Source organism: Leuresthes tenuis, unplaced genomic scaffold (assembly GCF_036924035.1).
Source record: "Leuresthes tenuis unplaced genomic scaffold, fLeuTen1.0.hap1 SCAF_7, whole genome shotgun sequence".
Classification (NCBI taxonomy): domain Eukaryota; kingdom Metazoa; phylum Chordata; class Actinopteri; order Atheriniformes; family Atherinopsidae; genus Leuresthes; species Leuresthes tenuis.
Genome location: NW_027325361.1, coordinates 35,129,848 through 35,143,773, shown reverse-complemented (window position 1 = coordinate 35,143,773; position 13,926 = coordinate 35,129,848). Strand labels below are relative to the sequence as shown.

Here is a 13,926-nt window from a genome sequence, read left to right as displayed (position 1 = left end):
CACTCAATCTCAAATTACAAATGAACACATATATTTAGACTTTCCTACGGTTTATGTGTTGAACAGTTTCAATGAAGTGCTTGTGAGCTGAGGTTCTTGTTGGATGTTTTGGCAACAGCTTAAATTCATGATGAATTTTGCAATGTCTGTTTTACGATTTCAATATACTTCTGTGACCTTTTTGTGTTGGGGACTTTTATTTTTAAACTCCAGTGTAGTAGGTGGTGGTTTTGCACCTTAGTGCTGGCACATGCCATAAAAAACAAATCACAAAATTGGGGCCAACATAGCTGGAGTAGCCTGGTCGATGTGTAAAACAATAAAAGTGGCATTACACTGTAGGCGTAAAGAGATTTCATGAAAGGATCAGAAAGCAATGACAGTACTTTATAGGAGGACTTTTGTATTAAGAGAGGGAGAGACACTGTTTGTTACGTAGGCGTTTGATATTGAAGACTAATAATGAATATAGAGTATACTGTGGCTTGTGTGACTTCCATGTGCATTTGTAGAGTGTGGCTGATGGAGTCAATTATCGTAAGTAACCAGAGCACATCTGTTGTGTAACCAGTAGTTTAGACAAAGGCTACATTAGTGACACAAAGGTACAACTGTAAAAAAGCTGACCTATTTTTTGAATGTTTGTTTGGAGAAAAATATATATAGATAACCAAAGATATACAAGATAAGAGTCTTTAAGTTTTTATGATTTTTTTTTTTTTACGTTTTTACACAATTACCATTTTGACAGAGCTGTCGTTAGTGAGGGTGTGATCCAAGAAGTATATCAATTATTCTGGCTATTGAGTAATCCAACAATTATTATGTTAACTAGTTGATTGGACAAGAAATTATTTTGCCTTGTTGAAGAAAATTCAAATAGTTAATTATTAAACATGGTTTTTAAAATCACCTGTGACTAAATTTTTGTTTTGATTTTCATTGTATTTCCATGTAAAGGGACCGTGAAACGTTATTTCATACATGCAGCTTATATGCAGCTTACATACGTTTTGGGTTAAGGGACTTTTCTGCAGTCTTCAGTGGTATTCATTTATATAGGTGTTGGATTTAGATTGACACATCAATACATACACTATAATGCCAAAGGTATTCACTCATCTGCCTTTACACAAATATGAATTTAAGTGACATCCCATTCTTAATCCATAGGGTTTAATATGACGTCAGCCCACCCTTTGCACCTGTAACAGCTTCAACTCTTCTGGGAAAAGCTTTCCACAAAGTTTAGAAGTGTGTTTATGGGAATTTTTGACCATTCTTCCAGAAGCGCATTTGTGAGGTCAGACACTGATGTTGGACAGAAGGCCTGGCTCGCAGTCTCTGCTCTAATTCTTCCCAAAGGTGTTCTATCGGGTTGAGGTCAGGACTCTGTGCAGAGCAGTCAAGTTCTTCCACACCAAACTCGGGCATCTATGTCTTTATGGACCTTGCTTTGTGCACAATCATGTTGGAACAGGAAGGGGCCATCCCCAAACTGTTTCCAGAAAGTTGGGAGCATGAAATTGTCCAAAATATTTCGATATGCTGAAGCATTCAGAGTTCTTTTCACTGGAACTAAGGGGCCAAGCCCAGCTCCTGAAAAACAACCCCAAACAATCCCCCCTCCACCAAACTTTACACTTGGCACAATGCAGTCAGACAAGTACCGTTCCCCTAGCAACCGCCAAACCCAGAGTCATCGATCAGATTGCAAGATGGAGAAGCGTTATTCGTCACTCCAGAGAACGCGTCTCCACTGCTCTAGAGTCCAGTGGCGGCGTGCTTTACACCACTGCATCCAACACTTTGCATTGCACTTGGTGATGTATGGCTTGGATGCAGCTGCTCGGCCATGGAAACCCATTCCACAAAGCTCTCTACGCACTGTTCTTGAGCTAATCTGAAGGCCACATGAAGTTCGGAGGTCTGCAGCGATTGACTCTGCAGAAAGTTGGCGACCTCTGCGCACTATGTGCCTCAGCATCTGCTGCTCCAAATCTGTCATCTTATGTGGCTGAGTTGCTGTCGTTCCCAATCACTTCCACTTTGTTATAATACCACTGACAGTTGACTGTGGAATATTTAGTAGCGAGGAAATTTCACGACTGGACCTGTTGCACAGGTGGCATCCTATCATGGTTCCACGCTGGAATTCACTGAACTCCTGAGAACGACCCATTCGTTCACATTTAAAAACCCTTTGGTTATGCACATTTTTCAGTTACTTTATTGTATCTTTTAAAAAAAAAAGTGGAACTAAACCTGCAAGAGCTATTCCTACCACTTAGTTTAGGTATATATACTGATAAAAGGTAATAACATATCACCTTTTATAGATATATACCCAAATGTGTATGCTATTACTTTTTCATTTTTACCAGTGCATCTCAACAATTTGTTAAGGAACATTGAATCTTCCTCTTATTGTCTCATGGAAACTTAAAAAAAAAAAGAATAAATAAAAAAAATGCAAAAACACTTTTTTTCAGAGCATACCTGTTACAACCCCATCGTTATGGTCTAGGAGGGAGAGGATGGGAAGAATGAAGGAAATCAAACAGAGCAGTATGGTAACAGTGATAAACTTTTTTTTATAAATGGAGTTAACATAAAGAGGTGGCCACGCCACTATTTTCACAAGAACCAATAAGAAGAGTCACAACCCAGGACCGACGTATATGAAGATGAGAGAAAAACACAAGAAGAACCAAGAGAAAAATCCCTTCCATAGCCTACAGGCCCACACTACTCACGGATAAGCAGCAACCTCCTCACTGCTCCTGCTGCCACAACACACACAGGTGGCAGCAAACTTCACAATGCTCCCCAAACTCACCAAACTGCTACACCAAAGGGCTTTCTCCACACCTTGGGATGAGCCAGCCTCAAACACCTAAATGTCACCTTGCTCCTTTCTCTTAATTCCACAAGAAAATCCTGACTCACCTTTACACTGTTTTACACTCATTATGCCCAGGTGCAGACCGGGGAAAAGGAGCAGCAGCTTGGACCTGGAAAAGAGAGAGCACCACACACGCACACACATATATCCACCCATTTCCATGTCTTGTTTTTTTTTTTGTAGAAAATCTTAGAGGGTTAATGTTTCACCTTCATTCACACATCGTGAGTCAGTAGACTGTTGCATTCCTTCACATTCATTAAAAATAACAAATCACCTTAGAAAATAATTAACAGTAATAAAAGAATGATAATAAATAAAAGAAAGAAATATAATCATAAGGATAATAAGGAGGAAAAAGAGGAAGAAATATTTTCCTTATCTTTCTACCATTTTTTTTATTTGTGTAAAAAGTGTTCAGTATCAACTACAGAATTGCTCAGATGTTACCACAGGGTCTGGTGTTAAAATAAATTTAAATGCATGGAAGTATACTTGATCATTATATCAGAAATGTATTTACTTTATATTCCAAATAAAAATAGACTGATTTAAGGCAAACTGTTAAATTAAGAAAGGAAAACTCATTCATTACCCAACTTTTGTAATATGCTATCATTATGCCCAAAATGTGGCTAAAATCCATGTTTCCTTTTTTGACATAATCAAGAGGAACCATGAAGCATTCTGAAATTTCCATGAAATAAAAGGGGTCTTAGTTGGCAATCCTTTTGTGTTATTGAACAAATAGCAAAACTGCTCACTTGGTATTGGCTACTAGACCATATTAATGCAACATAAGTGGATTACAGAAATGTAGTCTTTCATTTATAAGAGAATTTGATATTTCTGAGCATGACTTAAACAGCAATTGTATTTAACTGCACAACTTAAATTAAGAGAACAGTTTTATAATATACTGATGTAAATGCTCTGAGATTGGGTTATTTCAATATTTGGGAACCACTGTCTCAGAGATTGTAGTAACTCTAAAAGACACATGCATAGAAAACAAGGCTCTATTAAAAAAGGATAGTAGTTCTAAAGCTAATATTCAAAACATGCAGAACTACATTTGACTCTATTTTTTTCAGTGTTTGATCAAGTGTTTTGTAAGTGCGTCTTAGCTTTCATGACATAATTTTCTCCTATTAGGTAAAGTTTTTGGGTCAACAAAATCAAATCTTTTCATTAAAAACTGTTTGATACACTTCAGTTTGATCCCTTTATCTCCCGTTTTTTTCTCTTTTGTTGTTCTTGTTAAAGTATGACTGCTGCTGATGTTGTAAACTTATGTACATCTGGTTCTTTCATGCCTCTCTGCTACTTACCACTACTATTCAGACTAGCTTGTCCACGCATGTGTGCATGTGGTAGATAGGAGAGTACTGTAGGTTGTGCAAATTCATATAAATATGAATGGTTTCTTGTTCACAGTGTGCAGCTAGACATTCTTGTAGAATAAAAGTAGGATCTCATCCTCGTGAAATACACTCCTTAGAAGTGAAAAAAAAGAACTGGGAAATGACTAGCCTTCATTTTCTACATGAACATGAAGCATGAACATGCACGCAAGCATAGACATTTAATCCATACATATATAAGGATGTAGATTTCATCTTTTTTTTCTCTTTGTTATTCTGAATCAACATCAATAATCGAGGGTCATTTAAGTTCTATTTTTGTCCATCAGCCAGCATTGCATATTTGACACCCATAAATCTTACTTACAATTAACACTTTAATTCTGTGAACTTCTGTGAACTGAAGTCTTTATTCTCCAGCTAGTATATATATATATATATATATATATATATATATATATATATATAGCCGTTTTCCGAAAAGTGATCTCCATTCACTGGCTTGTAGTATCACATTGACAGTAGGGTACACCAACAAGCCATAATATTAAATCAACTGAATACATAAAACTGTATGTATTAATAAGATTTACAGAAAACTCTGTTTCCCTAAATTGCCATTGAATCTTGGTTTAACGTTGTGGTTGATTTTTAAAAAAATGTAACTCTTGGACTTGTCAGTTTACCAGGGAATGGCTATGGAAAACCTAAGCGCTCTCCTCAGTAACTAAGCGGAGGAAGAGCGCAGCTATGAAAGTTACAAACTTAAAACTCTCCAAACTGAGAGGAAAACAGAAAAGCTATGAACATTAAACAAAACAAAGACACACTCTCAAAACGAGGCGGAGTAAAACAAAAGACGCACTCTTAAGAAAACAGAGGCTCTATGAACTTTAACGATAACCTTAAAACTCTCCTTTAACAGAGGTGACTATGAAAAGTTACAAAAAAAACAAGGCTGTGAAACTTACCGTTTAGAATAAATGAACTAAGGCTATGGGTAAGAATAATCTATAAAACAAAATAGCACTGCAGGAGGATCGCTCACTGCAGGCTCGTGGAAACTATGGATCGAGGTGAACTGTGGCTCAAGAAACAAGACAAAGGGCTGGTAATGATGCTCATGTGGTGAAACATACTGGCACAAGACAAGGGAAACACAGACTATTTGAACAAATGAGGGACCAAGGGGAACACCTGGGAATCAGGGAAGACAATGAGACGCTTGACACGGGAGGAAGGATACCTGAAACGAGAGGAGACAGTTAGTGCTTTTTCAAAATAAAACAGGAAATGAGGAGACAAGACATGGAACAGAACATAAACCGTGACAGGACTAACCAGGCATGCCATGCTGATAGACCCCTAATTTTTCAATGTTGAATAATATAATCAGTTGTCATGTGATATAAATGAAATTATCTTAATTTAATGATTGTCTGTGCATTAGAGTTTAAGACAATTTAAATTTTACACAAGATATGTAGAATGCTAGAAAAGTCTAAATAATGGCTACTGAATGGACAATATCATTACTTTTCATCATGTGAATGCTAACTTTTGCTTATTTTGTGTTGCAGGGGACAGACTGTGAACGTCACTCTACATAACCCAACTATAACCACCCTAATCACTGCACTGCTACTCCTGTTTCTGTTGCTGAATGCACACTTCAAAATGATGGAAACCCTTATCACAGACTGCCTGACCCTCTGAGAAGTTATGCTCCAAGATGAAAGTGTTCTTCTCTACTACAAAGGTTTTTGACTGGACCTTTCTGAGGAGTATTTTCCATTTCATTGTGAGGAATGTTTGTCAGATTTCCCTTCATGAAGCAAGAGAAAAAACTTTCCTGTGGATAGTTTGCACTGCTTGAGAAAAGGATCACCAGCAATCACAAGCCTCATCTGCGCTGGAGTCACCCAGTCTCTTATGCCTGTGTGTGATTGTGATTTTGATGTGATTTTTGCTTAATGTGTTGATGCTTTATGGTGTAAGTGAGAAAAAGAGAAAGGATTTTTTTTTATCTGATAAGGACAAGAGAGGACAAAGCAAACAAGTCAAACTCAAGAATGGCAGTCATGTCCCAGTGGAGGCAATGTTCAATGACTGGCTGTTATCTTCTTCAAACTGCCAAGAGCCGGGGCAAAAGCATGGAATATTTACGACTTCGAGGGTCCTTGACCATTGGCTGGTGGATCTCCACGCTAATATGGCTGGGACTGCTGCTTTTGCTTGCATGTCCAGTTGTCGTGTTGGCTCAAAAACTTGATGAGAATGACCCAGTGGTTACCACTGCCAATGGTAAGCTACGTGGTATCAAGAAGGAACTCAACAATGAGATACTTGGTCCTGTAGTACAGTTTTTGGGTGTCCCATATGCTTCTCCACCAACTGGTGAACGCCGCTTTCAACCTCCTGAGCCACCAGCACCGTGGTCGGATATCCGCAATGCCACACACTTTGCCCCAGTGTGTCCTCAGAGCATCATGGAGGGCCGCCTCCCAGATGTCATGCTGCCAGTTTGGTTTACCAATAGCATTGATGTGGTGTCGACTTATGTCCAGGACCAAAGTGAGGACTGCCTCTATCTTAACATCTATGTTCCCACTGAGGATGGTGAGTTAGCCTGCAGGCTCAGGGTAGAATGGGTGTGGGTAGAATGGGAGGTAGGGTGGACAGAATTAACCCACAAACGTCTTGTGTTACTGGAAAACACAAAATTTGTGTAACTGGAGTGTGATGTTATCAGTGTGAGAGTGCACCCCCCTCTCTGTCCCTGTATGTTTGCCCGTAGATGGAAAGCATGACCTTGTGCATGTTTATTGTGCATGATACTGCTTATAATTCTTGACTGTGTGAAACTGATTTGTGAAAGAAAAAAAAAGCAACATCCACATTTTAGTTTTTTTCCAATTCCCAGTTTGACCTTTCCATCTCCTCTAAACTCTCTCCTTGTTGCTTCTCCAACAGATTTTCTTTCCTTGCTCATTCCTTGCTTTTCTCTCTTCTTTCCTTTTTTGCCTTCTACTGCAGCACCCTTCCTCTCTCATCTCTCATGTCTGTATCTCATCATAATGTATTGTGCTCTGCCACAAAAGCTACAGTTCATTAAACAAGACAGTCGTCATGATCATCACCAATTGATTTGGCTGACTGAATGACCGGCTGGCTGACTGATAGACTGAATACTACTCTGATTGAGCTGGTGTGATTCATTCTTTCCCTCTATCTTTATTTCACCTTACCTTATGTTCTAAATCTGTTTCAGTCAATCAGCTTTGTGTAATATGATGTCTGTCAGTGTATGAGTGTGTGTGCATGCCAGCTCCAGTGTGCATTGTGCGTCCAGGGGTCCATGTTATTCTTTAGTTTTCTATTCATTTTACAGTCAAAAGAATATCCAAGGAATGTGCCAGGAAACCGGGCAAGAAAATATGTAGACAAGGAGGTATGTATAAACTGAATGTAACCTATACAATGCACAGAAAGAAGAAGGAAAAGAGAACTCTGTGGTTCAGCATGCAGTGTAGAGAGGAGTCACAACACTGAGGTTCACAAATGATCAGGTCATGACTTAAAACATCTGCTGGTTTTTAGATTGCTAAGATTAAGAAACAGGACCTTTTAACACTAAATATAGATTCATTTAAAAACATTTAATAAAAAATTATGTTGGAAATAAAAAAATAAAAAAATCAGAGCCATTATTATTGTAACTTAACAAATCTATTGATTTTCAGAGTATAGTGTAAGTTAAGGAACAAGGAAGACCTTTTTTAGATTTGTTATACTTTATAAAGCCCCACTCACGTCTTGCAGATGACAACAAATAGATACATGCTTATAAAACCTTGAATTCTACTTGTAATTTGTAGAGCTTCTGATAATAGAATTACAGCAAGTAATGTTGCAATACATGCCTTTGTACTGATATGTCCCCTCGTTGGCGGAAGATTTGATTGGCTGCCAGATCTGAGGCCAGAGGGTTTCAAGTAATAATAGTTGATGTGTGGCAAGATAGCAGTAAATTAGACAAGACACACTGTTACAAACACACATACACACTCTCACAACGATGTAGCAGAGTTAAAAAAGATGAGCTCAGGCTGGACTTTGACTGTGTAATCTCCATTAAAAGAAAGCAGAGCTGTGTTCAAGTTGGCTTGGGCTACTGTATCAACCACTGTTTTATCAAGATAATGCCCTCCGCCTCCTCCCTGTCTTTTTTCCTCTGTCTCTCAGCCTCTCTCTCCCTGGATGGAGGCATATGTTGGAGTGCTAGTGCAAGTGTGAGTTAGAGAGGGGGAAAGATGCTGACAGTGTCCTTCATAAGGTCTGGGTGTTAATGTCATTGTCTTGGCAGCAGTTCACATTATCACTTATTATATATGCTTATTTTTTACAACACATATATATGAACATACTAACCTCAATGTTTTTCTTGTCTTTTCGTCTCATCACTCGTATTCTTTCCTTTAAAAGTGTTGCATATACAAATACAGAGAGGGGACATTCACTTTAACTGAGAGATTACAGAAGCTTATGTCACAAGTACTTATGCCATTAGTCACAGAATGGAAATCATCATTTAGAAACCAAACCCAGACAATTGGTTAAGGATTTTCTTTTTAAATTTATAGAATATAGAGATTAGGTCTTGAAGAAAATAAAATGAATAAATAGAAATAAGTAATTGACACAATAATCAAAAACAGGCAGACCTGAGTCATTTTGGAGTTGAGGCTGTTCTGCTTGGGTTTGTGTCTTAATGTTAAATGTTACATTTACTACCTATGGCTGTGCACTGAAAAAAGATCTCCTTTTGAACTGTCGGGGAAGAAGTTCTCATCTTTATACACAGTAGTCACATATTTTAAGTCTCTACATGCTTTTTTTTTGGTACAGTATCTAATATTTAGGTATGTCAGTATGCACCTGAAATACGAAATGAAAGAGACAGTATTCACATGAGCTATAATACTCAAAATATTGTCAGTAGAACAACTGAAGTTCACTTGCAATGAATATAATGTTCAAGACATCAGAGTCAATACACTGTACAAATATATGACAAAATGTTGATTTTGAAAACTCGGGTTTGGGGGGGGGGGGGGGGGGGGGGGACAACAGCATTTGAACATGTCTGAATGCCTATTTTGGAATTTCCTATTTAGATATACTGTTCTAAAAGCTGTTGGGCCACATAGATTTTAGGAAGCTCTTTCAGGAATCACTTTTGTATCTCATGACTCCTACAAAGACTTCAAATCAGGGAGTAAGGAGTGCGTGCATTCGCTGACTTACTGGAGACTTGCCGGTCTGAGTAATTAGTTCTGCAGAACTACATTGGTTGTTTTGGTAACAAAAGGATTTGGAGGATCTAGTTTGAATCTTGTGATATGTTTATGTTTTATGGATACTTTAAGAACTTCGATCATAATCAAAGCACACTAGTACATGATTTAGTCAATGGTGCATTAGAAGACAAATCATAGGGAGTGTCAAGGTAATTTCATAGCGAGATGTTATCAGATGCAATTTAGAACTGAGTTGGATATGAAGAAATATATTCTCCTTAGCGGCTGTAGCTCAGGAGGAAGAGCAGCCATCCATCAATTGGAAGGTCTGTGGTTCAACTCTGGCTTCCCCAGGCTACATGTTGAAGCATCCTTGGGCAAGACACTGAACTTACCGATGTATGAATGGTTAGAAAGCATGTAGTTATGTGTAGACTTAAGATGTGCTGTATGTGTGTGAATGTGGCATGTAGTGTTAGAAGTCCTTTGAGTGGTATACAAGTACAGTCCATTTATCAGAAAGTGTGGTGAAAACTCACCATCAGTCAAATTGGACCTACCTTATAATGTATTTATAAAGGGGGCACATTCACAGCCACTTCAGTTTTTAGTTTTTATTTACATCCGATGGTATATGCCAGCAAAGAATCTTTTTCAAAAGGCTAGCAAACATATTACTGGAAATGTAGAACCCTAGATTTGATTTATTTTTATAGAAAATGATTTGTTAACAAAATGTCCTGTGACATGGAGATGCATTAAGCAATATATAAAAATGTTGTACTTCCTTTGGCAACCAGGAACTGGTATACCAATTATATATAGTTCAGGTTTTAAGACAAGTAATATGATTAGCCTCGGGCTGCATGGTGGTTAGCACTGTCAACTCACAGCAAGAGGGTTCCTGGTTCAAATCCCAGCTGGGGCCTTTCTGTGTGGAGTTTGCATGTTCTCCCCATGTATGCATGGGTTCTCCCTGGGTAGTCTGGCTTCCTCCCACTGCCCAAAAACATGTATGTTAGGTTAATTGGTGACTCTAAATTGACCACAGGAGTGAGGTGGAGGGTTGTTGAAATATTATTTTATTTTATACTGGCAGACCTGGATGTGACCATTGTTTTGCCACAGCCGCAGGCAACAAGGTGGTCACAGTGCAAGGATAAAGAAGAAAAATACAAAAAATAACAAATCAAGAAAAATTACCAGTAGGGGAAAAGTAGTTGACTATCACAACAAATTCTTCATTGTCTCTAATGTATCCTCAGCATACAGTTTAAGTTGGACAAATTTTCTGAATGAGTGAAAGATCAGTGAAGAAAATAAATTGAAACCAAGCATTGAGCATACAAAATGTTTAGTTATAAAGCAGGGTATATTTTGAATAATGTTTTATCTAAAAAAGAATATTATTTTTGAGATATGTATGAGAAATTTATAAATATAGCATTTAACCTATACTGTAACTTCTTTTGCCTTTTCTTTTCATTAGCCATACCAAAAGAATAAAATCAAAATGTTAAAAGCAGTACTGGGGTGCAGGTTATGTGATGGTATAATGCAACTTTACAATTTATTCATAATAGTTAAAACTGTCACACTTAGTATTCTGTACTGACTATTGACTTTAATCACAACAAGAAAGCTAAATTATTAGCGAAGAAAACTAATTTAGAGAACTGGGAATAAGGAAATTAGATCCATAAACTGATTGATAATAGAGCTTGTGAACTGGCAGAATGTCTCTACATTGCTAAGAACAGAAAGCTGAAATAATCCATCCTAAAGTTAATATCACTCTGTAAAAGTTTTTTCCAGTGCCTTCCACAGTACATTGTAACAGAACCATAATTAAACTATTCTCTGATTCTCTAAAATTAAATATAATCTAATTTATTACTAATTTGAAATTGATGCACAGTACTGTATGACAGACACTTTTGTTTAAAATAATGAAAATATAAATTGGTGTGCATGGGGTGTGCCTATTTCAAGGTTGATCAAACAGCTTTGTACTAAAATGGAAATGGAAATTGGAACACAAATTACACTCAATAACATCTCCTGTTATAATCGAATGACCTAGCCTGAGTCTGCTCTGTTTAACACTCACTTACCACTCGAGCTGAAACATCACCATACATCAAACTGATTACTTAACTGGGATTTTATTATAAATTAGGTTTCAGAATTGACCAACTTCAGACTGGTAATAAATTAAAGAAACACCAACAAGAAAACAGATTTTGTAGTTGGGGTATAAAACATTAGATAAATTACTGACAGAGCACTATTATTAATTTCTTTCTGAAGTCAACTATATAATTACCGATGAACGATGGCTGTTTTTCTTTTTTAAAAAGAGCAAAATATTTGACTTTCACTCACGAGATACAGTAAATGTAGTATGACAAAAGTTGTGAATAGAGATGAAGATCTGAAATGGTAATGTGACCTAATGATATTTTTTTTTTTTTACACTTAAGCTGTCCTGAAGACAGTGATAGGGTTGTGCTATGCGAGTGTCTGAATTAAGGCTGCAGAGTTGTGTGGTTTGAATGCCAGTTGGAGCCTTTCTGTGTGGAATTTGCATGTTCTCCTTTTTATTCTTTATTAAATTAGTAACAATATCTAATCATTTAAGAAAAATGGAGTCTTTGATAGCACATTTTTGTCATTTTCTGTGGTGGATTTCATAGCAAAACCATCTAATTTAAATAAGTCAACAGCTTAAAAGATTGCTGTGCTATGAATCTACAGGAATATTTTAAATGCTATAAAATGCTGTCTTTTAAAAAAAAAATTTTATTAGTTCAGTATGGATTCAGTCTCCCCACCCTCTCACTGACTAAGATGAAAGGGCAAGGTGCTTGAATTTTTGGTTAAACAGTCCAAATGAACAAAGTGGAGCATCTTTCTATTCGGTTTGAATGCATTTAACATGAATGTGCAACCTGCAGATGAAAAACAAAAGCTTGCACTGCATAAGCTTAATTTTACAAACAGTAATTCTAGGTCAAGATAAGTATAGTACTTTCAGTAGGACTTATAAAAACATATAAGACGTCTCATAGTCAAATGAATATAGTATGAATTTGACAGTCATAGTGGTAAAAGCATTCATTAAAGGTTTAGTAGGCACAGTGCTCTCTGAATAACCTGTTTGTTACTTGGCTGGGTCAATGTCAAATAAAGAGAAAGATATGACTGAGACTGGTTGTATGAATTGTTTTCCAGCCTTTTGTTTTTCTAAGTAGGTACATACACAATGGTATCTACTCACCTAAACTCAAACTTGCACACACAAATGCACACGGCACATGGAAGCTAGTCGGCTCAAGGTGACAGCATTGATAACTGCTCATACATATTCATAGAACTTGCATCACAATAAATAAATAAGCAGCCTGTTTCTTTTATTTATTTATATGCTCTTACTTGCTAAAATATCAAATGAAGGACATACAAAATCCAGGCATAAGCTTTTGTTGTTGTACAAAGATGCAGGGTTACAAACATTACCAGAGTTTTTAGGATTCATCTTACAAAAGCATAGATTTCCTTTCTCATTTACCTAATTTCTGCTTCATTACCAAAGCTCTAGCAGGAATGCATTTTGCCTCATGCATATTTAAGCCTAAGCACATTGTGAGCAATAGAGAAACTAACAACATGATAAAAAGAAACAACTTTTCAAATAGTTTCCATTTCACTCCTAGTCATTATTTATAGGAACTATTTCCAAACTGGTCTTAGAGCTCTGTAATGCATACAGCTATTTACAGTCATGATGGAAAGAAAGCTGTAAACTAAATATAGGCATCGATGTGAGCATTTGCCCAAGAACAATTGGAGAAAAATAATGAAAAAAACTAAATAAATAATGACCTTGTTTCTTTTGTACCACAATTTTGTTTTGATCATTGTAATTGTGAGATGAATAATGTCTGTCTGAATGAGCAATATGCTGTAAAAGACTCAATCCTTGATCTGAAAAAAATGAGATAAAGGGGGAAACCAATAGTGTAAACATAGGATCAGTGAGAATGATAGAATATATTGTTGTTGCATGCAAGAAAATGGTTACCTCTTATGCAGAGATTTTTCTCTGCCAAATAAATCACATTATTTGACTAAAAAGAGAGATAAGAGCAGAGTTGGGGTGGCTGTAGCTCAGGAGGAAGATCAGACGCTGGTCAATCGGAAGGTTGGTGGTTTGACTCCAGGCTTCTCCGGGCCACATGTCGAAGTGTCCTTGGGCAAGACACTGAAGCACACATTGCCTACCAATACGTCCATTGGTGTATGAATGTGTGTTAATGATAAAAACAAAAAGCACTGTGTAGCGTACTGTGCGAGT

The 13,926-nt window shown here is 37.1% G+C and overlaps 1 protein-coding gene across 1 annotated transcript in view; it reads left to right on the top strand.

Moving 5' to 3' along the window:
• The window catches only part of nlgn1 (neuroligin 1), a 345,721-nt gene that overhangs the window by 25,812 nt on the left and 305,983 nt on the right, over positions 1-13,926 (top strand). Inside the window, exon 2 of the mRNA XM_072390215.1 lies at positions 5,850-6,888. Coding sequence (XP_072246316.1) covers positions 6,342-6,888 — 547 coding nt within the window. The 5' untranslated portion in view covers positions 5,850-6,341. The remainder of the gene's footprint in view (positions 1-5,849; positions 6,889-13,926) is intronic.